Consider the following 25,533-nt stretch of genomic DNA (forward strand, 5'->3'; position numbering starts at 1 on the left):
TAGGGTGGAAGGGAAACAAACAGTTGAACCTGGGACAAGCTGAGTAGAGCAGGACACTTTCTGGAACTTTATTCGTCCTTAAGCTATTAAAGATCCCTCAGCACTTCTGTGCCAATATTAAGCAGATTATTAAAGAACAGCTATACAAAATAGAAATGCAGTTATACTGGATCTTAAAAAACAAACAGTTTGCAAGGAACCAATTATAATTATTATATAATAACAGACCTAGAGAAAGGTATAAACTGAGCAGTTCTACTTCACAGAGAACTCAGATATTAATGGAGCACAGAGCAATGATCAGAAGGAAAAGTGAAAGTAAACCAGCAACACTTGTGAAAATTGCTCTCAAAAGAGCTGCATCCTGCTTTCAAGCCAAAGGATATTCCATCAGCATTTAACCTGTACATATCGGGGATGTGGAGGATCACAGGGAAATACTGAAGTAGTTGAGATTGTGTTGTCTAATAAGAGTCAGAAGGGAAAATATATGAAGAGAGATCATTCTAATGGTTCATTGAGCAGTGTTGGAAGGGAAGAAGTAAATCTAACAAAAACAAACTTGGGTTCTCCAAAACATCACATCAGACACTATACCCGCTGCTGTGTTCAGAATGCAATGCCCGACCGACATCAGCGGCTCATTTATAAATGTTTCGGAGTATGTTTCATTTATAAATGTTTCGGAGTATGCAAAATTCGCCCCTGAGGGAATTTTGCAGTTACATTGTAAACCGATGTGATCTGTATTTTTTACAGGAACGTCGGTATAGAAAAGTAAAAAAATAAATAAATAAATAAATAAATGTTGCGGTGAGTTTGGCAAATAGTTTTCCCTGATGCAGGGGCCCATATTCTGAACAGAGCTGCGGTGACAGTGAGCAGATGAATCATCCAGAGCTAAATACTTTTTCACTTTTTCGTTTTTTTGAGGGATTGCTGAGTTCATTATTTGCATAGGAAAGAGAACTGTTGGTGCCTTTTTTCTGACACTGTTTGCAGCCCATTGCAAGGTAACAGTGGATCATTGCTAGCATCTGGCAACGGATCTGTTTGGTATTCACACCATAAATTATGGGATTGAACATGGGAGGCAGTAAGAGGTAAAGATTGGCCATGATTACATGGACAGAAAGAGGAATGTTGTGACCAAATCCATGTGTTAGAAATGTAAACAATGCCAGGATGTAGAAGGTTAGGATGACACAAATGTGGGAACTGCAGGTGCTGAAGGCTTTGAGGCGTGCTGCCCATGATGGAAACCTGAAGACCTCCCTCAGAATCATCACATAAGACAAGACAATAAAAGTCACATCAAACCCCCCAATCAAAATTGGGACAATTAGTCCATACAAAGTGTTGATTAATGAATCTGCACAGGCGAGTTTAGCCACTGCAAAATGCCCACAGTAGGAAAACAAGATCACCTTGTTGGAGCAGAATGAAAGCCTCGTCACCAGAAAGCAAATCGGGATTGTTAAGAACAAAGCTCTGATTAATATCACCAGTCCCATCCTTACTATGATGGCATTGGATAGGATGACCGAGTGTCTCAAAGGGTTGCAGATTGCCACATAGCGGTCAATGGCCATGGCCATAAAAACCCCTGATTCTATGGCAGTAAAACAATGAATAAAAAACAGCTGGATCAAGCAAGAGTCAAAATAGATTTCATTGGAATGGAACCAAAACAGGGCCAACATTTTAGGTGTTACGGAAGTAGATAAAACCAGATCAGTAGCAGCCAGCATGGAAAGGAAGTAATACATGGGCTCATGAAGGCTCCTCTCAGTTTTTATAATGTACAGAATAGTGCAGTTTCCAATACAAGCCATGATGTACATCACGCAGAATGGGATAGAGATCCAGATGTGTGCAGCCTCCAGCCCCGGGATTCCAGTGAGGATGAATGCTGATGGGCGGACGAGAGTGCCATTCACAGATAACATGATGTGCAGCTGTCTTCAGTATCCTGTGAAGTATCAGGTCAGTTTTGTCTCCTGGAAATAAGAGACATGTGATACAGATGAGAAATAAACGTGTAAAATCCTGTGTTTTGCTTACTGCAAGCATGTGAGCTATTTATTTATTTATTATTTATTTAACAGATTTTTCTATACCGACATTAAAATACACATCATATTGGTTTACATTATTACAGGAGGTGGAAAGTATATTGAACGGGTAGTGGGAGTGGACAACCAGCAAAACAAGAATTAGAAGGGGCTCTAACTGAGAGCCCGAGGCATAGCTAAAAAACAAGAGGGGGGAGGGGAGTGTAATAAAGGAAGCTATTTACAAAGACTGGGGTGGAGGGAAAGAGATAAATTATTTACATAGCTGCAGGGTGAGGGATGTTTGTAGCAAAGTTAGTCCAGAAAGGCTTGGTGGAAAAGCCAGGTTTTTAGCATTTTTCGGAATTTGTTTGGGCATGACTCCAGTCGGAGGTTTGAAGGCAGTGCGTTCCATTGGGTTGGGCCTGCAATTGAGAGGGTACGGTCCCTATTTGAAGTTAGTCGAGCCCTATTAAGGGGTGGGACTTGCAGAGTACATCTGTGGTTTGCTCTGGTGGGGTGGGTGGATTGTGTGAGACGGAAGGGTTCACTGAGCCAAGTGGAGTTATCTTTGTATATAGCTTTATGTATGATGGTGAGTGTTTTAAAGAGGATGCGTGATGGGATGGGGAGCCAGTGCAGGTCCTTGAGGATAGGGGTTATGTGGTCTGTTTTTCCAGCATTGCTAATTATCCTTGCCGTTGCATTTTGGAGGATCTGTAAGGGTTTAATGGTAGAGTAGGGGAGGCCAAGGTATAGCGAATTGCAGTAATCTAACTTGGATAACAAAGTGGCTTGAATGACCGTTTTAAGGTCATGCGTGTGGAGCAGCGGCTTGAGCTTTTTTATGATGTTGAGTTTATAAAAGCCACCTTTAAGTACAGAGCTAATGTGCTTTTATAGGTTCAGTAATGGGTCGATTAAGACGCCGAGGTTTTGAACTGAGGGTTGTGAGGTGAGAGAGAGGGCTATAGGGTCATTGGTGGGAAGGGATTTGAGGGTCTGATGGTTGTGGATAAGTATGAGCTATGCCCTCTCTGACTTTGGGTTTAAGATTGCTTCTTTTCAGTAAAGTTGCCACAGGTTGTCCTTTATCTGAACTCAGGTTTCTTGCATCTGCACTTTTTTTTTAACTGTTGCTACAAGCACTCAGGCAGCTAATGCACAAAATACCGGCAAAGAAAAATAAACGGTTCAGGCTTCAGACAGCAACTCTCTCTACCAGTTCATGTGCCTCAGCTGCCCAGCGGCTCTTGTTGGCTCTCTTGGTTCTTTAGTCAGGATGTCTCATCTGGTTCCTGGCTGCCGGTCTATATCTAAAGGTTCTGCCTTGCTTCTAATGGCTCCAGGGCTTGTCACATGATGTCCTATCACTTCCACTTTCTTGTTTCTCCCAGCTTCTTAATCTGCAAAGGGCAAGTCTTTCTTCATTAGTTAATAGGGTTTTGTTTTCATGGTAGAGCTGCCTTCCTCTGGGTCCTGTCCCTCACACTTACCTAAGGCACTGAAGAATACTAATGGGATGCAAATTTCAGTTTCATATATATATATATATATATATATATATATATATATATATTATATATATATATATATATATATATAATATCTATATATATATATATATATATATATATATATATATATATATATATATTTTTTTTTTTTTTTTTTACTAAATAAGTACTGAATGTAGTTATATATAAAAAGTACTTAGCTGAATTTGTACCATGCAGGTGTTCAGTTCTTTGACCTGGATCCTCAGATAAAAAGATCTTTGGAAAAATCAAGCAACTTGAGCATAACATACATTTGTTTAACAATAAATACATAGTTATCTAGCCAGAAAAGTGACATTTTTGTCCAAAATTCCATCAGGCTTACATGTGGTTACATCTTCCCCTTCTATGCTGGGATCACTAGAAACAAAGCACACTCAAACGTAGGGACATCTTGATGACATCATCATTGTGCAGCAGAAGCAGACAAATGCAATTGGAGGATAATAAGAGTGAAGACTGAACTCTTTTTTTTTTATTATTTGTTGCAGGGAAAGGCAAATTATGTTCTCTCACCACATTTTATACAACTCCCCACCCTGTGCTCTCCCTCCCTTATCCCCGGCCCATTAACGCTTTCCTCAATCTGTTTGAGGTGTGCAACATCAGGCAGGCAGATCAAGAATGACGTTGGGGCTGGAGCCAATCATGCCTATCGGAGATGGAAGAACCCCAGCAGACTTCTTCAAACCAGGATCCCAAGAACATAAAGATGACCCCAAGACTGCTAGTGACCAAACCCTGGAAGAGAAGAAACAGACCTCAGGTGGAACCAAACCAATTGGTAGACTAGAGAGGAAGAGGATCCTAGAACTGAGCAATGGAGAACTGTGGCCAACAAGGAGGCAAGCTGCAGTGTGAGGAAGCACAGTGCTGCCTCCTCCTCCTCCTCCCACGTTCAGCTGCAGCAGATCTCATGGCACAGAGGGTGAAGAAGAGAAGAGGACCCCCAAGGCTGAGTGATAGGGACCGGCAGCCAATGAGGCGATGAACTGAAAGGCTGTGAGGGAAGAGGAGAGAGAGGGAGGAGCTTGAATGCAACCTCCTCCTCCTCTCCTTGTCTGATTAAGCGCGTCCGCTGTGGGTAATTCTTGCCTGTATAATGTGGCTCCTTTTGGATTAAGGAGGTAGGGAAGCTTGGCTGTGCCTTCAAGGAGCAATGGCCCAGCTTCCTGGGGAGTGGAGGGGAGAGTGGGGAATTAAAGACAGAAAAGAAAGAGGCCACAAGTGGACTCCATCCCATAGGTGGCCAAAAACCAAAAGAGGTATTTGGGTGAGTGAAAATGAATGGGCGAGGGGGAGTGTGAGAGACAGTGACAGAGAATTGTCACTGGTATAGCAATCCTCCTTGTTATTAAAAAAAGATTTCAAGTGTGCACCACCAGAAAAATAATGTTGAAATAATTAAAAGCCAAACAAACTAGGGGAAAGGGACACTAGCAAAGTGCACAGAACCCAGATATGACTTCCCAACAATCTAATATAAATATTTATGTGGGAGAAAAAGCTCTCCGACCTGAGTGGAAACTGTTTGAAGACCCGATGGTCGCACTCAGTAACATCAATCATAGGACTAAAAAACCTTCATCATGTTCTGTTTTAGTTTCTATGATTCTTGAACCACACGTGAAACCAAAAAGCTTTTACAGGTTCCTTCTGTCTGAAATTCCGTATAATCTTGCTGAATAAAATTTGTCTGATGCGCACCAAACATCAGATCGTGAATCAAATGAAAGCTCTTTTACCTGACGCCTTTAAATCGTAGACGTGCGGAAACACATGAGTCTTATCAATGCTGATCTTTCTTGTGCTGGCAGACCTCACTGAAAACCAGGTTTTCGAAATCATTCAAAATCACTCTTTCAAGTGACAGAAAATGTCTTGACTTGAATGGAACAAAAAAATGGGACTTATCTTATGGAATAATCCTGATGCCTTTTTCTCTGAGTTTTTGTATGACGCCCATCAAGTGAAAAGAATTGTTAAAAGCGAAGCTTTCAGCATGAAGAAAATGCCGATGAGGCCAATGTTTCGCTCTGAAACTGCATTAGGGCTGATTTGGAGATTCTCCTATATCGTGACCTGAAACCGTTGGCATTTTTTGCATATTGAAAGCTCCGTGCTTCAAGACTTCTTTGACCTAATGTGCATCATATAGGTAATCATAGAATAGTGCATAGGGATGATTGAATAAGTCCCTTTTTGTTAGGGATGTGAATCGTTTTAGGACGATTAAAATTATCGTCCGATAATTTTAATATCGTCTTAAACCGTTATGGAACACAATACAATACAGATTCTAACGATTTATCGTTATAAATCGTTAGAATCGTGAGCCGGCACACTAAAACCCCCTAAAACCCACCCCCGACCCTTTAAATTAAATCCCCCACCCTCCCGAACCCCCCCCAAATAACTTAAATAACCTGCGGGTCCAGCGGCGGTCCGGAACGGCAGCGGTCCGGAACGGGCTCCTGCTCTGAATCTTGTCGTCTTCAGCCGGCGCCATTTTCCAAAATGGCGCCGAAAAATGGCGGCGGCCATAGACGAAAAGATTGGACGGCAGGAGGTCCTTCCGGACCCCCGCTGGACTTTTGGCAAGTCTCGTGGGGGTCAGGAGGCCCCCCACAAACTGGCCAAAAGTTCCTGGAGGTCCAGCGGGGGTCAGGGAGCGATTTCCCCGCGAATCGTTTTCGTACGGAAAATGGCGCCGGCAGGAGATCGACTGCAGGAGGTCGTTCAGCGAGGGTTCCGGCGCCTCGCTGAACGACCTCCTGCAGTCGATCTCCTGCCGGCGCCATTTTCCGTACGAAAACGATTCGCGGCGGGAAATCGCTCCCTGACCCCCGCTGGACCTCCAGGAACTTTTGGCCAGCTTGTGGGGGCCTCCTGACCCCCACGAGACTTGCCAAAAGTCCAGCGGGGGTCCGGAAGGACCTCCTGCCGTCCAATCTTTTTCGTCTATGGCCGCCGCCATTTTTCGGCGCCATTTTGGAAAATGGCGCCGGCTGAAGACGACAAGATTCAGAGCAGGAGCCCGTTCCGGACCGCTGCCGTTCGGACCGCCGCTGGACCCGCAGGTTATTTAAGTTATTTGGGGGGGGGTTCGGGAGGGTGGGGGATTTAATTTAAAGGGTCGGGGGTGGGTTTTAGGGGGTTTTAATGTGCCGGTTTTTCGATTTTTCGATTTTTCACGATTTTTCACGATTTTTCACGATATTTTACCCCCCCAAACGGCAACAATACGATTCCCTCCCCCTCCCAGCCGAAATCGATCGTTAAGACGATCGAGGACACGATTCACATCCCTACTTTTTGTGTTCCATTCAGTTGAAGTCCTCTTCTATAAGTAGAAGATGAACAATGATTTCCAAATTATCACTCAGAAGAAGTAGTAAGACGCATCTGAATCACCTTTCAAAATGACTTAGAAAAGATCACACTAAATTTACATTAAAAAAACAATATCTGAACACATCCTTCATAGTGGAAAAGGCATCAGGGCAGCTCCTGTAGACTCACCAGGGAGGAAGCAAATCAAATCAGAAGAACGTCTGCTGTGCAGAATTATCTAAGGGCGGCTTACCTTGCATCTGCTGTTTTTGCAGTCAGCGGATCAGGGGGACGTTTGGAAATCCTTTTGTAGATGCCTTGTTTTCTCCCCGACATAAGCACATTCCAAGCAACTGCGCAGGCTGTGGGAGCGAGAACGCATTTTAGCCACTCCGAGAGGGATCGGTGTCACCGAGGAAGTCCAGCACGGTCACCTTGCTTCCCCCTTTAGATGACTTTGATAAATTCCCTTACCAAGGTTAAATAAAATAACTTTGAGATAAATCTGATGAGAATCTAACTAATAAAGTGGTTAGGGAAGGTGATTCTGAGTTTTGGAAAAGTGCGTCCTGTACCCAAGGATTTCATTCCATCAAAACTCAGGAAGGTGAATAAATCCAGAGGTAAATACAAAGTGGGAATCTCCTGTGGCACAAACACAACTGAGGGGAAATAGGGAAAACATGGGAGGCTGAAACCTTTTATTCAGTGTATGACATAAAGACCTGAAAAGAGAGCAGGGAATAAGACTAACATGAGAGCTAACAGGGCCATGGAACAAACTCATAATTTAATAAATGCACCTAGCATTGCTGCATTAAAGCACCAGTGAAGAAAACAAAAACCACCTCATAGAAAAGTGCACCAAACTCTGTTACTGGGGTTAATTCTCTCAGCGTATGTCCCTATTAATAAATACATACGTAGAGGTTCAGATTCCTTACCAGAGCTGCATCTGTACCAGAAGGAGGGAGTGCGATCATCCAGATGTGGCAGGAGTGATGTTCTGTTCCTCACTGCTGGATTATGAATTCTCCATCTGGGAGCCCGGGCTGTGATCTGCTGTTCTTTATATTTCTTCCTTACAAATCCCAGCAGTTTCATGATCAACTGGGAGCCTCTGCTGCTGAATGAGAGTTGAGTAACTGTAATTCCCTCCTGGGGTCTCTGAGTCTCTCTCTATCTCTTGTTTTGCATTTTTCCCCTTCATTCTTCTCCACATTCTACTTTCTTTCTCTCTCCCTTTTCCTTTCCTATTCTTTACCTTCTTGTTGCTTTTATTCTCTCTTTCTTATCTCCCGCATCCTGGTTTCTGCTCTGCTCTGCTTAGCTTTCCTGTAGCCATGGACCAGATTACATTCCAAGGGCAGTTCTGATCTTCCACATGAGGTAAAACCGTGCCCTACACCTCAGTTTGCCTTCACAGCTCAGGTCTTGTGCTACCGCATGTCCTACACCCAGGTCTGGAGCCTCTGCAACTCTAAGCCTAACCCTAAACCTCCCACCTCACCCAGCATCCACAGATAACTGGTGAAGGGGTGTCTGCTGCACCCCTAATCTCTGCATCATCAGAAAGGTGGAAGTCCATCCTGAATAAGCTGGTGCACAGGAGCCATGACTGCATCCAGGGTCTTATGGAGCTGCAGCCTGCCTGTCACACTCTGCTGAAAATCCCCCCATCCCCTTGCTACCCCTCTCCGTAAGTTATAGCAGGACAAACCTGCTTCCTTCTGTGACCCCCACTCTTAGGGATTCCTTTACTGCCAGGTGCTGCAAGTGTGCACTGCACTGGATTCCTATTGCTCATGCCATTTTCATGGTAATGCCACTGTCTGCAATAAAAGAATCAGGAACAGCACCTCTCCCACCCTCCTTGTTTGTCACTGAGGTATGGCTCTTGTGCATCACTTGTGTTTGAGCACATCCCACCGGTACCATGCTGGTCTGCCACTGCCTCATCTAGCTGCCTCCAGTGAGTGACCTGTCAGGGAGAGGTCGGCCTGCATAGCATTCTGAATGGTCAAGATGTCACTAGAATAATGAATGCTGGTTAGGCCCCGAAGCATTACAGATTATCTGCTGAGGATGGTGAAGCGACAGTAAAAGCTGATCTCATACGGGTTTTGCAACCCCGCACTCAAGGATGTGGTTATGCTACCACATAGTCTATGGGTCCACTGCTTTCTCTACGTCTCTTCATCTCATAACTTGCGCTGTGGATGTGGACTCTTTCACAGGCAGTCTGAATCAAGTTTGCTTTCCTCTTATGTGTTGTTCTATTCATCTATGTTTGAGAAATATGATGGGTGGAACCCTGCCTTATATTCCCCTTCTATTATTATTAATACAACATAAAGCACACTTGGCGTAATAAACCATGTGGGATTTTTGGAATGGGGTTTTTTGACAGGCGCTTGGCTGTATATGCATGTATTACAATTTCTTGAATTGCATAACTTGGTACCAAGCTGCTATAATCTCCTTTGGTTCTGGAGGGGCAGAATTATCTTGGCAATGGTTTTTCAGTATGTTTACAACATTACCAATGGCTTACCAAACTGAACAGGTGCAGTTTCATCATTGGTGCCAACCTGCAATATCCCCCTTGGATTGAAGAAGAGCCATCGACAGTGATGAGCAGTATCTAGGGCATGATCATGGCATTCCAAGTAATGAACAAGAGTCATTGGATTTATAAAGTCCATACTTCTTGCAGGCAGTAGTAAAATTGTTAGAATATGGCCGCAGCTAGGTTAGTGGGGTGCCCTCAGTAACTGAGGTGTCACTGCTGTGGACTTGTGGCGGGGGTTGACCATGACCCAGGGTGCATGGCATGTGCAATTCTTGAAAGCTGGCTTGGTAGAGAATACCAAGTAGAGTGATATTCCTGCTCCTACGTTACATCAGTGGGTTACTGCGAGATTAGTTGCCGGTCAAGTTTTTGTCTTTGACAGCCTGGATTGGCCTGCACATAACTCAAATTGTGTTAGCATCCTTAATGAACGACACCTGTTCTTTAATGGAGCAGAACTTCATTACATTGCAGAAAAACTTCATCGGTAATCAGGATCAAATTATTTATTTATTTATTTATAACTTTTCTATACCGAAGTTCAAATAACAGAGTTAATTATCACTCCGGTTTACATTGCAACCATAAAAAACAGTGACAAAGTTATCTTACATAGAACAGGGGGAGAGAAAAACTTGGATACAGCTTAAGCATGGGGAGTAACGTGTCAAAACTGGTAAGAACTGATAAGAGTTGGCTTTTTGGGGTAACAAGGTATTCCGAGGGAGGGAGTAGGAATGAGGGATTGGAAGGGGGGTTGGAAGGTGGGGGGGAGGGTAGCAGAGGGTTACCATAGATTTAATGAAACTAATATACATATATTAAATAGCTTAGGCAGCGGAAGAAAAAGTGCTTAGGCATCTGAGCTTAGGAAGAGAAGGTCCGTGGAGGATGAGGCAAGGACAAGTGTTATGGGAAGGCTTGTCTGAACAGTAGCGTCTTAAGTCTCTTCTTGAATGTAATTGGGCATTGTTCCAGCCTAAGGTCCAGTGGGAGCAGGTTCCACTGTTTGGGGCCTGCGGTGGAAAAGCTCTTTTACTTTTACTAAAGGAGGTTTTGAATGTAGGTGTTCTAAGAGTCCCTCTTTGCACTAATCTCAGAGGACGGGTTGAAGTAGCAGGGGGGTTGATAATTGCAGGATAACCCAAGGGTCAAGGATTCGACGGCCTATGTCCTCAATGGCGCTACGTTGCTGTAGCATGATACTACAGAGCACTTGTAAATTGCAGCATGGCTTCAACGGCCCTGCATCCACAATGGTGCTACATTGCTGTAGCTAGATCTTATGGAGAAGTTGGTAAATGGAAATTCAGCAGGTGAAGGTGTCGACTGACAGAGTTGTCTCTAACAAATATGACAAGAAATTTAGGATTGGGGTAGGGATGGGAGTGGGAGTTTATTTATAGGTGGGTAAGAGGAGGTAGTCACCTCTGAGATGGCTGAGAGCCCTCGCCTGTGTAGCCTCTCATCATAGGAGAGATGTCACATCCCTTTTATCATTTCTGTCACCCTCTTCCTCTCCACCTTTTGTAGTTCTGCTATGTCTTTCTTAACATGGGATGACCAGAGCTGCACACTGTACTCCAAGTGTGGTTGCACATGGGTTGATACAGAGCCAATATGACATTTTCCGTTTTATTCTCCATTCCTTTTCAGATCATTCCCAACAGAAAAGGTTAGAAGTTTGTGCATCACTAAAACCTTTTAGGTATCTGAAGGTCTGTATCACATCTCCCCTACACCTCCTCTCTTCCAGGGTTACATATTCAGATCCTTCAAGTAATCCTCATAAATCATCTGATAAATACCCCACACCATTTTGGTATCCCTTGTCTGGATCACCTCCAATCTATCTCTAATCTCTTTGAGATTTGGGCTCCAGAACTGAAAGCAGTACTCCAGGTGAGACCTCATCAAGGACCTGTACAAGGGGTTATCACCTCCTTTTTCTTACTGGTTATTCCTCTCTCTATGCATCCCAGCATTCTTCTGGCTTTAGCAATCTCCTTGTCACATGCCAGGCTGCCTTCAGATTGGCAGACACTGTCACCCCAAGATCCCTGTCTTGGTCCATGCATATCAGTCTTACACCCCCATCACATGCACCTGTATTGGAACGCCGCATCCCAGACGCATGACTGCATTTCTTGGCATTGAATCTCAGCTGCCAAATCTTTGACCACTCTTCAAGCTTTCTTAAATCACTTTTCATTCTCTCTACTCCTTAAGGCGTAGATTTTAGTATCATCCGCAAATAGACAAACTTTACCTTCTATCCCTTCCGCAATGTCGCTCACAAAGATATTGAACAGAACAGACTGTTTATTCTTTGTTTTCTGTATAGATGTTTCAATTCTATGGGTATTTGTTTCCCATGGGTCCCTTCCATGGCGAAACACAGTCGTGTCGGGGACCCTCATTCTGTGAAACTGACATTTTGAAGCTTTAAATAAATGCCACTTTGTAGATTTAATTGGAATATGATCTTTAATTACTTGGAACAGCATTATATCTGGTCACACACCTTGTTCTGTATCATTGTGATTTATGGCTATAACAGATAATCCTGTCCTCAAATATAGTATGCCAAACAATATAAGGAGCAGTCAAAACATACTGAATCATGGTGAAAACCTTGTAAGGAAGTAATGCTGTATAAAGGGTATCAGCCAGCCCTGAGAATGTGCAAGACCACCTTAAAGGTGGTAGCCCGGACCTCTCTACCAGTCACCCACCTAGATTTAGATAGCAATGTGAACAGTATTATTATTATCCATTTTAAGCACTTTTTCTTATCCACATAAAACAAGCCTATAGACAAATGCTCTAAAAAATCTACATGACATAAGAGATTCAAAACCCCGACATCAGCTGGCATTTCGGACCTCCTGCCATACTGTCAACACGTTTTGCAGTCCATGGCTATCCGAAGTCCTGTATCAGAAGAGCTTACTTACACGCAAGATTTTCCCATAGAGAATGGTTGTTGACCCCACACCAGATTCACTGACTTGTGTGCTCCCATACTTCCTGGGAGTTGGGGGACATTTGCTAAGACTTGGCTCTTCAAACAAGCTTTCCCGGACTCCAGCTAATGTCCTTCAACTTGAAGTTCTATTACACAACCAGCTCTTTTAACTGTTCGTTGTAAATATTTAAAATGCTATTAACCTTTTCTTTTTCCTTCCTCTCCCAGTTTAAGCATCCCTGTTTTTTGTAACTGCTTTCTTCCGCACTACAGTTCCAGTTTGTTTTTTCTTTCTATGCACCACTGTTTTAATGTAAACCAGCATGATGTGATTTTATCATGAATGCCGGTATATAAAAACCTTAAAATAAATAAATAAATAAATAAGTGATTCGGAAATATTGGTAACTCTTACAACAATATCCAGCTTTTCCACATCCTCCGCAGTTTGCATTCACATGCAGGACTAATCTGCGGGACAGACTTGTACATTCTGATTTTCAGCTAGAGTCCTTGAAACCTGTTGTTTCCACATCAGGTCATGTGCCCTCTGGCTGCTGCTCTGCCTGTGTAGTAATATTCTAACAACTGGAAATATGATGTATTCAATGACATTACAATAACACAACATCATATATGGAAACACAATTCTAAATTCATGTGAATGGAAATCTCATAAATAGTATTGCATTTGTCAACTCACTTACTTAAGCTTTGTACAGTCAATTAAGTTTAGACTGTTTTTTCAACTTTTTAATCATCTATTTCTGCTCACAAGTTTCTTATTTGCGATTTTTTAAATCATTTTTCTTGTATTGAAAGTTATTAGGACACTTATCGAACCCGAACTTTATCTTGAACCAGAATTGTTTTTCTTTTTTTTGAACCGGCTTAGTACTGTAGGAGCTGCCGCTCTGCCCAGGAGCCACCGCTCTGCCCAACACGGTCAACAGGGGCATACGGTAATGCTTCAAAATTTTGGTCCTTGCAGCACATCTTTTGTCTGTGTCCTGTTCTCAGCTACAACGTTTCCCTCAAGGATCCACCATTTTGGTGGATCCTTGAGGGAAACGTTGTAGCTGAGAACAACGTTTCCCTCAAGGATCCAGACATTATTGTTGTCTACTGTATACTTATATTGTTATATTTTCACTTTATTTTTATACTTATTTTTGACGTTCTTATATTCAGAAACACTGTTTAATGTAACGCCATTTCTGCGACAGTTTTGTTCTATGGAAACCGACCTGATTTGATATTTGTATCGAGAATGTCGGTATATAAAAATCCTAAATAAATAAATAAATACATTTTGATTTTTTTTTTCTCATTTTAAACTATTCAACTCACTTCAGTCACAACCAATCACGAGCCGTGTTGGGCAGAGCGGTGGCTCCTGGGCAGAGCGGCAGCTCCTACAGTACTAAGCTGGTTCAAAAAAAAGAAAAAAAACCATTCTGGTTCAAGATAAAGTTCGGGTTCGATAAGTGTCCTAATAACTTTCAATACAATAAAAATGATTAAAAAAAATCGCAAATAAGAAACTTGTGAGTGGAAATCGATGATTAAAAAGTTGAAAAAACTAAACTTAATTGACTGTACAAAGCTTAAGTAAGTGAGTTGACAAATACAATACTATTTATGAACTGTCTGTGTAATAGCCATGTGTATGAACATGATCGAGTCTACCTATTTAGATCGTGTGATCCATCCATCCATCCAGACTAAAAGGGTAATATATATTATCAAATGCCCACGCAATAAATTTTACATTGGAAAAATGTCCTGGACCATTTACACCCATATCATTGAGCATCGGAGTTGTTTGAAAAACAATCGCTTGTCTGCACCTTCAGTGCAACATTACTTGGATTTGGGGACTACATTTGAAGAACTGCATTTTTGTGTATTAGACATAATTTATCTAATACACAAAAACGGCGTGGGGTGGGGGATTTTTCCCACCACTTGTTGCAAATGGATTTCCCGCCCGAACACTTTAATGCCTGTGGGACTCCACTCTGAGTTAGAGCTGACTGTGTTCCTCTAACTTGCGATTCTACGTTTGACATTTGCATTGCGTTCTTATTTTGTGGATACTAATTTACAAATTTATCAGTAAAGTTTCTTTTATCCTAGACAGTGTGAAAAGGTTTGATAGAAGTATAGGGTTTACCACTAGCAGAATTAAAAGTTATTACCAGGGGATCCTGCTTGGATGAAAACCCTATACTTAAATCCTCTTTTTACCCTTCTTGCCTTATAGACAAAAAATTTATTATTTAATTTCAGAGATGTGTTTTCTTTTTACTCCAGAACTTTATTGACCAATAATTGATGCAGCACAGCATGCACTTAGAATAAAACCAGACAATTTGTAGTAAAAATTATTTTCTTTATTTCAGATAAAGAAAGATATCAATATTAAAATCTCTAAATGATGCTAAGAAACATTTCTATGTTCAAACCTTAATTTTATCAGACTATACCCTACAATCAATGTGAAAACCATTAATAGGGTGACAGAAAAGATTAAAATTAAATAGATATCGACTAATGACATTATCTAATACATTTCCAATAGATATGCCATTTTAGAAACAATAGCTTGAATATAAGATAATATCTTTACCAGATATCTGAAGCAATCCTGCTCTTTGTCTCTCTCTTTCCACGTGTAAGGAAAAAACCAAAGTCCCAGTTTTTCTTTCTTTGTCTGCTTCCCGTTTATACCCTAAAAATCCTCTGATCTAAAGTAACTGTATTAATTCTGTCAATACGTCTATCTTTAACCTTTGAAGAAATTAGTTTGAAAACCTTGAAAAAGGTTCAAACAATTTAATTAATATCAGGATATGGAAAATAAAAATATAGGAGTTTTTCTTGCCCGATTAAAGCGTTGCCCATTTTCCAGTCTTTTATTTAATGCCAAGGTGTGCCAGGGAAAAAACACTCTTTCAGTCTTTTTCTTTCTTCTAATATTTCAGAGACAAGTGACCACACACTCCCCTCTATCCTAGGAAGCTTCATGTGCATTTTAATTAAAGTGAAAGGGGGCCCCTTTCAACTAGACAGATAAGATTTAGCCTTTTTCAGAGCTCTTCCTGTGAATCAAATGGTTGAAGCTGCCCAAGGCCATAAAATTCAAAACTTTAAACATTCCTTTCCTACTACAGATAGGGATTTAGCTGTAAACAGCTCTTCTCAAGGTCTGTAAAGGGGGAAAAGAGGGGACTGGAATTTTTCCAGCAGAGGCCTTGACTAATGCTATGGTTTCTCTTATGGCCTATTGATTACTGACTACACTGAATATAGGTAATTATCAATAAAGCACAAAATAATAACATATTTTCTGACAATAGTGATGTCAGACTTGCTACTCATCATCAAGGGATCATGTTTAAAAACCACTATTAGTCGAGTCAGTTTGCCTCTACTTTTGGTTCAATTTGAGATCGACTGCATCTCACAGAAAGTGGAGTTCCTTGCTTAGGATAAGTTCACCTGATGCAGGAGATCTGAAATGCCAGCTGATGTCAGGGTTTTGTGTCACTTTTGTCATGTTGATTTTTCAGAGCATTTGCCTATAGGCTTGTTTTATGTGCATAAGAAAAAATGCTTAAAAAACTGATAATACTGTTCACATTGCTATCTAAATTATAGGTGAGTGAATGATAAGGAGGTCAGAGCTTCCATCTTTTAGGTGGTCGTGCACATTCTCCTGGCTGGCTGATACCCTTTATACATGATACAATATGTTTTGACTGCTTCGTATTTTGTTTGGCTCATTGTGATTTATGCCATTTTGCAATATCTTGTAACATGATCTGCATGCATTTGTAGAAAGATAGGTAAAATAATAAATCAAATGACTTGCACAGCAGACAGCATGTTCATTGCCAATGACTATAAGACATGCAACGTAAGAGAGTGTATACATTTAAATGAAACTGTTTATTACAAAATACTCCATCACTGGCCTAGTGTTTCAGCAGCAGCATCGGGCACTGCCAATCAAGATATCTGAGGCCGACAGTGAAATCACACCACCTCGCTTCATTATAATGTATTCAGAAGCATCACTAGAACCGGACACAATAATCTCTCAGTTAGACGGATACTGCAGGCACAGTGGCACATGCACATCCTTCCTGCTGAATGGGATTTTCCACCAACATCTGTAGCCTGGTTCCCGCTAATAGAATGGGCACACAGATAGATAAATAAATAAGAAGATCGATAGAAAACATATTTATATTGAGCACAAGTTTCTTAAGGGAGCCAGAGCCTCAATTAAGATGTCTTTAATGGCTGAAATTAGAACTCTAAATGCAACGTTAGGCATCTTACCTTGAAGCACCAAAATTAAAGTGCCTATTTTGGCACTTTGTGCTAAATTTCAGTGCTCACTACCTAAATCCAATCACATGCCCCCTCACTCCCCCCTCCCCACCCACAGTCCCTGCCTCTGTCCACCTTTTTGGTTTATTTAGGAGCCTTATGAGGTAAGGTTGCCTATAATTAGGCTCTGAGCCCATGAATATTTTAAAATTCAAAAGTATGAGTGCCAACCTCTTCAAGTGAGGCACTTATGTCCTTTGGATATCATTCTCCTAGTCAATAAGAGACAAATCTCATCTAATCCTAGGCATTGATTAGGTGTTGCAGTCTGGGAAGCTGCAGACCAGGAGTGAACCCTTGGGCCGAACTACCCCAATGATAGGGCAGGTCGGGAGGCGGAGCCACAGACAGAGGTCTTCACCCGGGAACCAGGAACCCCCCAGGAGGAGCCCGTAGGGTCCTAGAACCTTGGGACTTAGGAGAACAGTGAGAATCTCTATAGTAGAAGAAGGCCTGGGCAGAGGGTATGATAAGGTAGTCCAATAGGAATGCTGTAGTCCGTGGGCTAGTTGGTATGCTGGAGCAAGTAGTGAGCAGATACAGAGTCTATAGCATGCTGTGGACTGGAGCAAGCTATGAGCAGGAACGGAGTCTGTAGCGTGCTATGAGCTGAAGCAAGCTGTGAGCAGGAACGGGGTCTGTAGCGTGCTGAGAACTGGAAGAGACTGTGAGCAGGATCGGAGTCTGTAGCGTCCTATGAGCTGAAGCAAGCTGTGAGCAGGAACGGAGTCTGTAGCGTGCTGAGAACTGGAACAGACTGTGAGCAGGAACGGAGTCTGTATCGTGCCGTGAGATGAAGCAACCTGCGAGCAGGAATGCAGGCGAACCCAGGTCAGGCTGGCAGCAGGCAGGAGCGGAATCAGGCACGGGCAATGGTCGGTGGCTGGTGGCGAGCAGAAGCGGAATCAGGAACAGGCTGAGGTCAATGGCAGGCGGCAGGCAGAAGCGGAGTCAGGAACAGGCTGAGGTCAAGTCAGGAACGTGGAATAAGCGAAGCGCAACTCAGAACTACTAACCAGTAGTGACCCTCGTTGCAAGGCAATGAGACGGTAACTGAACACCGGTTAAATCAGGCTTGGGGCGTGGCGTCGTTAGCCCGGGCGGGGCCAGACTTCCGGCGGCTGTGCGTCCATAGTGCGCGTCCTCACGCGCGCGCGTGGCGGCAGGGAGATGAGCTGGTAATGGCGGACGCCCTGGAGGGCCGGCAGAGCCGTGGGAGCGACGTTTCCACCACTGTAGGTAAGCACAGTGCAGGGCGGATAGGGGGTAGGCGGTGGAGACCGCAACATTAGGTAATAAAAATTATCATTAAACAAAAAGAAAAAACATTCTTTGGAAGTTTATACTTTCTCACTTAATGATGGCACATTTACATATATTACTGAGTGTAATCTGGTAGGACTCTCTCACTCTGTCTGGCAGCAGCTGCCATCTCTGATCCAGCTAAGGATATCGCTCATTCCAGCAAGAAACTATACTTCTTCCTGTATAAAAATTGTCCCCCACGTGTTTCAATTTGAATAACAACAATACATTGCAAACACTCAATAGTGAAACAGAAATAACAGAAATTGTAAATAACATGACAAACAATGAAAAAATGGAAGGAGCGAAGTTTAGGTAGCAAAGAGACATCTGTGGGTTGAAGAGAGCATTATTAAAAAACGGTTGAAAAGAAGAAGGTGATCATCTGTTCTCCACATTCTTTTATACAAATGATCTTGATGACATAGGCTAAAACGATAGCAGGAATGATGCGATAGATTTCTTTTCCTAATGTGTAACCTAAGAGCTGTGAAGGTAGATGAGCACTGGAAGGAGGTGGTGGAGTCTCCATTACTGGAGATTGTAAAATCAGGTTAGACAAACACATATCTAGGGTGATATAAATCCAGAAATCATTCTCTAATTTCCTTTTATATCATTAAAGGTGAAACCCATCTGGTCCACTCAGGACTGCAGTATTCATTGGTATTCTACGTGCATCTTACGGAAATGATATTTAACATGACCAATGAGCAATACCACCTGGGATTAGATCACCAGTGACTGAGCATCCAGATCCAAATCCCACTGCAACCACTCACTCTGTGATATCAACCAAGTCACTTAAACTGCCAGGTAGTTCCTAACAATAAGCTTTATCTCATTTGATGTTATACAACTTCATAAAACTTATACAAAATAAATTATGACCATTGAAATCTAAAATGTTGAACATGAAGCTATTGGTCACCAGTCCAGTGTTCTCTGGTTTGAATTCTGTACATTACTGGGTTTGATTCCTGACTTCTGTTTTTCCTCCTTGGGCTGAGTAATAAAGTAGTGCTCACAACCCTTAAAGGGAATGTTGAACCAAGAACTGCTCTTATAGCAGCACTCATGAACATTGCTCTCAAAAGAGCTGCATCCTGCTTTACAGCAGAAGGATATTCCATCAGCATTTGACCTGGGCATATCAGGGGATGTGGAGGATCACAGGGAAATACTGAAGTTGAGATTGTGTTGTCTAATAAGAGTCAGAAGGGAAAATATATGAAGAGGGATCAAGTCTAATGGTTCATTGAGCAGTGTTGGAAGGGAAGAAGTAAATCTAACAAAAACAGACGTAGGTTCACCAAAACATCACATGAAACACTGTACCCACTGCTGCGTTCAGAATGCAATGCATAACCAACACGAGCGGCTCATTTTTAAATGTTTCGGAGTATGCTGCGGTGAGTTTAGCAAATAGTTTTCCCTGATACAGGGGCCCATATTCTGAACAGAGCTGCGGTGACAGTGAGCAGATGAATCATCCAGACCTAAGTACTTTTTCACTTTTTTGTTTTTTTGAGGGATTATTGAATTCATTATTTGTATATGAATGAGAGCTGTCGGTGCTATTTTTCTGACACTATTTGCAGCCCATTGCGAGGCAACAGATTGGTAGATTGACCCTGGCACTTGTGTTCCGCGGCCATGGCGCCCCATGACCACGGCCCCCTTCCTGATTCGCGGCGTTCCTTCACCACGGGAACCCCGGGGGAGGGCTCCGATTCGGGCCGTCGCGCCCGCGCGGCCTCTGGTGCTGCTTGCTGCAGGGGAAACCGTCCTGCTGCCCCCTCGTGGCATCCAGCGGCGTCTCCCCTCCGCGGGGGAAATCCAAGATGGCCACTGCTATCCTTAGGCACGAGGCCGCGCCTCCTCCACAGATTTAAAGGGACCCAATCCCTTTAAATGGCTTCAACTGTTATCTATCAGCCAGAGCAGGGGAAGTATAAAGGGAAGCTTCCTCTGCTCATCCAGTGACTTGGCAACGTCCTCCAGCGCTGTCTAGTCTGCTTGCTTCGGTGAGTTCCTTGAGCTTGGATTGCTGTTCCTCTTCGTCTTGGTGTTCCCGGTTCCTGACTTTGGATTGGCTTACGGTGATTCTCTGGTGCACGACTTCGGACTGGTGAGCGACGACCCTCTCCTTCAAGACTACCGTCTCCAAGGGCCCACCTAAGTCCCAGCGGCCCGGGTTCCTACGGGCTCTTCCCGGGGGGACCGCGGGCTTCCAGGGCGAAGCTCCAGTCAGTCCTTGCATCGACTCCTGACCTCTCAAAGGTCCACCTAAGTCCCAGCAGTCTGGATCCCTGTGGGCTCCTCCTGGGGGGACCACAGACTTCCAGGGGTGAAGACTCAGCTCCTCTTCCCGTCCCTTCATCAGTCTCCGCTGCCGCCTCAGTCTCCAGTGCCAAGGGTCAGCTCATCCCGTCTTCTGCTCTGCCTCGCCTCCCGACGAGAGAACCTACGGATCCTCCGAAAGGTATACCATCCTCCCTTTGGCCAAGGGTTCACAAACCTGAGCATAACAGCACTTCATTTATTTCTGATGCTGTGCTCATTTTGAGATTTGCTCTTACCGTTGATAAATAATTATTTTGATGTGATATTTTGTGGACCCTGGGTCTGTATGTATTATATTTATTAAAGGTTCCGGCTCATCCAGTTGTTTTGGGGAAGAGGTAAAGATATTTATCTCACAGGAAATAAAAACCAGAAAATAAAATCTCTGCTCAGTTATCTTCTCTTAAAGCGAATCGTTGCTAGTATCTGGCAACGGATCTGTTTGGTATTCACACCATAAATTATGGGATTGAACATGGGAGGCAGTAAGAGGTAAAGATTGGCCATGATTACATGGACAGAAAGAGGAATGTTGCGACCAAATTCATGTGTTAGAAATGTAAAGAGGGCCAGGATATAGAAGGTTAGGATGACACAGATGTGGGAACTGCAGGTGCTGAAGGCTTTGAGGCGCGCTGCCCAGGATGGATACCTGAAGACCACCCTCAGAATCATCACATAAGACAAGACAGTAAAAGTCACATCAAACCCCCCAATCAAAATTGGGACAATTAGTCCATACAAAGTGTTGATTAATGAATCTGCACAGGCGAGTTTAGCCACTGCAAAATGCCCACAGTAGGAAAACAAGATCACCTTGTTGGAGCAGAATGGAAGCCTGATCAGAAGAAAGCAATACGGGATTGTTAAGGACAAAGCTCTGATTAATATCACCAGTCCCATCCTTACTATGATGGCATTGGATAGGATAACTGAGTGTCTCAATGGGTTGCAGATTGCCACATAGCGGTCAATGGCCATGGCCATAAAAACCCCTGATTCTATGATAGTAAAACAATGAACAAAAAACAGCTGGATCAAGCAGGAGTCAAAATAGATTTCATTGGAATGGAACCAAAACAGGGCCAACATTTTAGGTGACACAGAAGTAGATAAAACCAGATCAGTGACAGCCAGCATGGAAAGGAAGTAATACATGGGCTCATGAAGGCTCCTCTCAGTTTTTATAATGTACAGAATAGTGCAGTTTCCAATACAAGCCATGATGTACATCACGCAGAATGGGATAGAGATCCAGATGTGTGCAGCCTCCAGCCCCGGGATTCCAGTGAGGATGAATACTGATGGGCGGACGAGACTGCCATTCACAGATAACATGATGTGCAGCTGTCTTCAGTATCCTGTGAAGTATCAGGTCAGTTTTGTCTCCTGGAAATAAGAGACGTGTGATACAGATGAGAAATAAACATGTAAAATCCTGTGTCTTGCTTACTGCAATCATGTGAGCTATGCTCTCTCTGTCTCTGGGTTTCAAATTGTTTCTTTTCAGTAAAGTCACCACAGGTTGTACTTTATCTGAACTCAGGTTTTTTGCAATTGCTCTTTTTTAACTGTTGCTACAAGCACTCAGGCAGCTAAAGCACAAATACTGACAATTCCTTTATCATCCAGCTGTGAGTCGCTGTTAAATGCAATGGAGGCGTTAGGTTTTAAAACAAATAGTAAAAACTCCGACCCACAAAGCGGGTCACACACTAGATCTTATCTTTGTTAATTCTTTTTTCAATTGTGATAAGGGACCTTTCGCACGCGAAAAGTCCCTTATTGCGTGCAATACCAGGATGGGGGCTGAGTCAGCCCCGGAAGAGGAGGAGTCGGGGTGTCACCAGGGCCGACTCTGCGCCGACGGCGCGGACAGCGAAAAGGTAAGGCCCTTTTTGCGTCCGCTTTCGTTCCCAATAGCTACACCTCCTATTGTGGCACTATTGGGTGCGAAACCGGCAGCGATCGCACCGTGACGGTGCGATCGCTGCTGGCTAGTGCAGGACCGCCCCCCGATTCAGCCCCCCCCTCATCTTCTAAAGTATCGCAGGCCTGCGATACTTTAGAAAATGAGGCCCTTAGTTAGCTATTTAGAATTTTGTGAAATGACTGGGTGATGGGAAGCAATGGCCAATGAGGAGTCAAGCTACAGGCGGAGGAAGCTTGGTGAAGCCTCCTCCCAAGTTTAGCTATAGCAGATCTCATTGTGCTGGGGATGAAGAAGTGAAGGGGACCCCCAGGGCTGAGCGATGGGGACCAGCAACCAATTAGGTGGTGAACTAAAAGGCTCTGAGGGAAGGGGAGGGAGAAGGAGAGGAGCTTGATGCAGCCTTCTCCTCTCCTCAAGTTTGGCTTAAGCGTGTTTCTGAGGGTCACTCTGCAATTATAATTTGGCTCCTTTGGATTAAGGAGGTAGTGAAGGTCTGGCTATGCCTTCAAGGGGCAATGACCCAGATTCCTGAGGAGGGAAGGGGGGAGGAACCAAAGACAAAAAAGAAAGAGGCCCCAAGTAGACTCCATCTCTTCGGTGGCCAAAAGAGGAATTTGGGTGAGTAAAAATGAATGGGTGAGTGGAGACTGAGAGACAGTGACAGAGAATTCTCTCTAGTATAACAAATCTACCTTGTTGATGGACTCGAATATGAAGCTGGGTTGAGAGAACATTGTACAAATCTCATCGTTGTGTGAGTTTCCTCACTCCGAAGGACATCAAATCTTCACAATAGTGTACTGGTCTGTTCATATGTTTTACTCTGCATGTCAAAGTGGCCCCTAACCCCTACACTACTACCTAAACCTCACCTCGATGTGAGGTTTATATCTCCTATAGAGATATAAATAGGTAACTACTACAAGGGCCTTATACCTCCTCTCTCTGTCTCTTTCTCTTTCTCTCTCTCTCTAAGATCACAGAGCTTAACACCAGTGAAAATGGTGTAGTTATTTTTGGGATTAAAACTGTGCAATATGGCATTACAAAGCCAGTCCACTTTGAGAAAAACGTCTTCCCCCTTTTCAAAATTGGCATGCGTTATGGTGTTTTTCGCATGCAAAAATGCCTTAACATGAATTGTAAAATAAACCCCTAAGTTTGCATGATCCCTTGAAACACATTTAATTTTATGTATTTATTTATTTATTTATTTATTTATTTAATAAATCAATTTTATATACCAATGTATGGTGTTTACCTTCAAAACGGTTCACAATTTCTTTGTAAAATCAGAAAAACAGAGGGTACAATCATAATATTAACAAATTAAGACTATAAGTGCATATAAATTAGAATAAAAATTAATAAAATAATAAATCAAATCATTGAAATTAAAGATTCAAAAGAATAAAACAATAATATACACAATTCAAAGCATAAAACAATAGAAATAAGAAAACATAAAATAATAAAAACACATGAAAAACCAATAAGCTTTTTATTTAAAATTCCATGTTCTTGCTCAATAAAATTTGACTGATGTGTATGAATCAAGAGACAAGCTCTTTTTCCTTACCCATTTAAATCATAGAACAGTATAAGCTCCCTGGTCTTATTACTAGCAGGCACTGTATCTTATCAACCCTGATATTTCTTGCAATGCAGAATACACTGAAAACCGGGTTTTAGAAATCAGTGAAATCACTCTTCAACTGACCAAAAATGCCTTGAATTGAATGCAGCAAAAAATGGGACTTATCTTATGAAATAATATGCCTAATTATAGGATGCACATTAAGTCAAAAGAAGTTTTAAAAGTGAAGCTTTCAACATCCGAAAACTGCCGACGTAGCCAATGTTTCAGTCAGAAATTGCATCAGGTCTTATCTGGAGATTCTCCCAATCAAAATTTTTATATCGTGACCTGAACCATTGGCATTTTTTGCATATTGAAAAGCTCTATGTTTCAAACTTCTTTTGACCTGATACGCATCATATAGGTACTCACAGAATAAGGCATAAGAATTATTTACTAAGTCATAAGAACATAAGAACATGCCATACTGAGTCAGACCAAGGGTCCATCAATCCCAGCATCCTGTGTCCAACAGTGGCTAATCCAGGCTACAAGTACCTGTCAAGTACCCAAAAACTAAGAAGATCCCATGCTACTAATGCCAATAATAGCAGTGGTTATTCCCTAAGTCAACTTTATTAATTGCAGTTTATGGACTTTTCCTCTAAAAACTTATCCAAACATTTTTTTTAAACCCAGCTACACTAACTGCACTAACCATATCCTCTGGCAACAAATTGCAGAGCTTAATTGTGCGTTGAGTGAAAAAATGTTTTTTCTCCAATTAGTTTTAAATATGCTACATGCTAACTTCATGGAGTGCCCCCTGGTCCTTCTATTATCCAAAAGACTAAATAACTGATTCACATCTACCCGTTCTAGACCTCTCATGATCTTAAAGACCTCTATCATATCCCCCCTCAGCCGTCTCTTCTCCATGCTGAACAGCCCTAACCTCTTCAGCCTTTCCTCATAGGGAAGCTGTTCAATCCCCTTTATCAATTTGGTTGCCCTTTTCTGTACCTTCTCCATCGCAATTATATCTTTTTTGAGATGCGGCGACCAGAATTGTACACAGTATTCAAGGTGCGGTCTCACCATGGAGTGATATAGAGGCATTATGACATTTTCCGTTTATTAACCATTCCCTTGTTAATAATTCCTAACATTCTGTTTGCTTTTTTGATCGCCACAGCACACAGAGACGACAATTTCAATGTATTATCCACTATGACGCCTAGATCTCTTTCCTGGGTGGTATCTCCTAAGATAGAAACTAACATTATGTAACCACCGCAAGGGTTATTTTTCCCTATATGCATCAATTTGCACTTGTCCATGTTAAATTTCATCTGCCATTTGGAAGCCCAATCTTCCGGTCTCACAAGGGCCTCCTGCAATTCATCACAATCACAATCCATCACATTATACTCTGTATAATTTTGTGTCATCAGCAAATTTGATCAGCTCATTCATCGTATTC

The 25,533-nt window shown here is 42.6% G+C and overlaps 2 protein-coding genes across 2 annotated transcripts; both read right to left on the reverse strand.

Annotated features, from left to right (window-relative positions):
• Positions 1-890: 890 nt before the first annotated feature.
• Positions 891-1,949, reverse strand: LOC115091664 (olfactory receptor 52R1-like). Its single transcript, XM_029601827.1, has one exon. The coding sequence runs from the start codon at positions 1,947-1,949 to the stop codon at positions 891-893; it is 1,059 nt and encodes a 352-aa protein (XP_029457687.1).
• An 18,982-nt stretch (positions 1,950-20,931) lies between these two features.
• Positions 20,932-21,876, reverse strand: LOC115091469 (olfactory receptor 52R1-like). The gene has a single exon (XM_029601691.1). It carries the CDS (start codon positions 21,874-21,876, stop codon positions 20,932-20,934), a length of 945 nt encoding a protein of 314 aa, XP_029457551.1.
• Between the last annotated feature and the right edge of the window lie 3,657 nt (positions 21,877-25,533).

Source organism: Rhinatrema bivittatum, chromosome 5 (genome assembly GCF_901001135.1).
Source record: "Rhinatrema bivittatum chromosome 5, aRhiBiv1.1, whole genome shotgun sequence".
Classification (NCBI taxonomy): domain Eukaryota; kingdom Metazoa; phylum Chordata; class Amphibia; order Gymnophiona; family Rhinatrematidae; genus Rhinatrema; species Rhinatrema bivittatum.

Excerpts from the sequence above, each read along its gene's own strand:
- LOC115091664 (XM_029601827.1), bottom strand. The coding sequence starts at position 1,949 with ATGTTATCTGTGAATGGCACTCTCGTCCGCCCATCAGCATTCATCCTC.
- LOC115091469 (XM_029601691.1), bottom strand. The coding sequence starts at position 21,876 with ATGTTATCTGTGAATGGCAGTCTCGTCCGCCCATCAGTATTCATCCTC.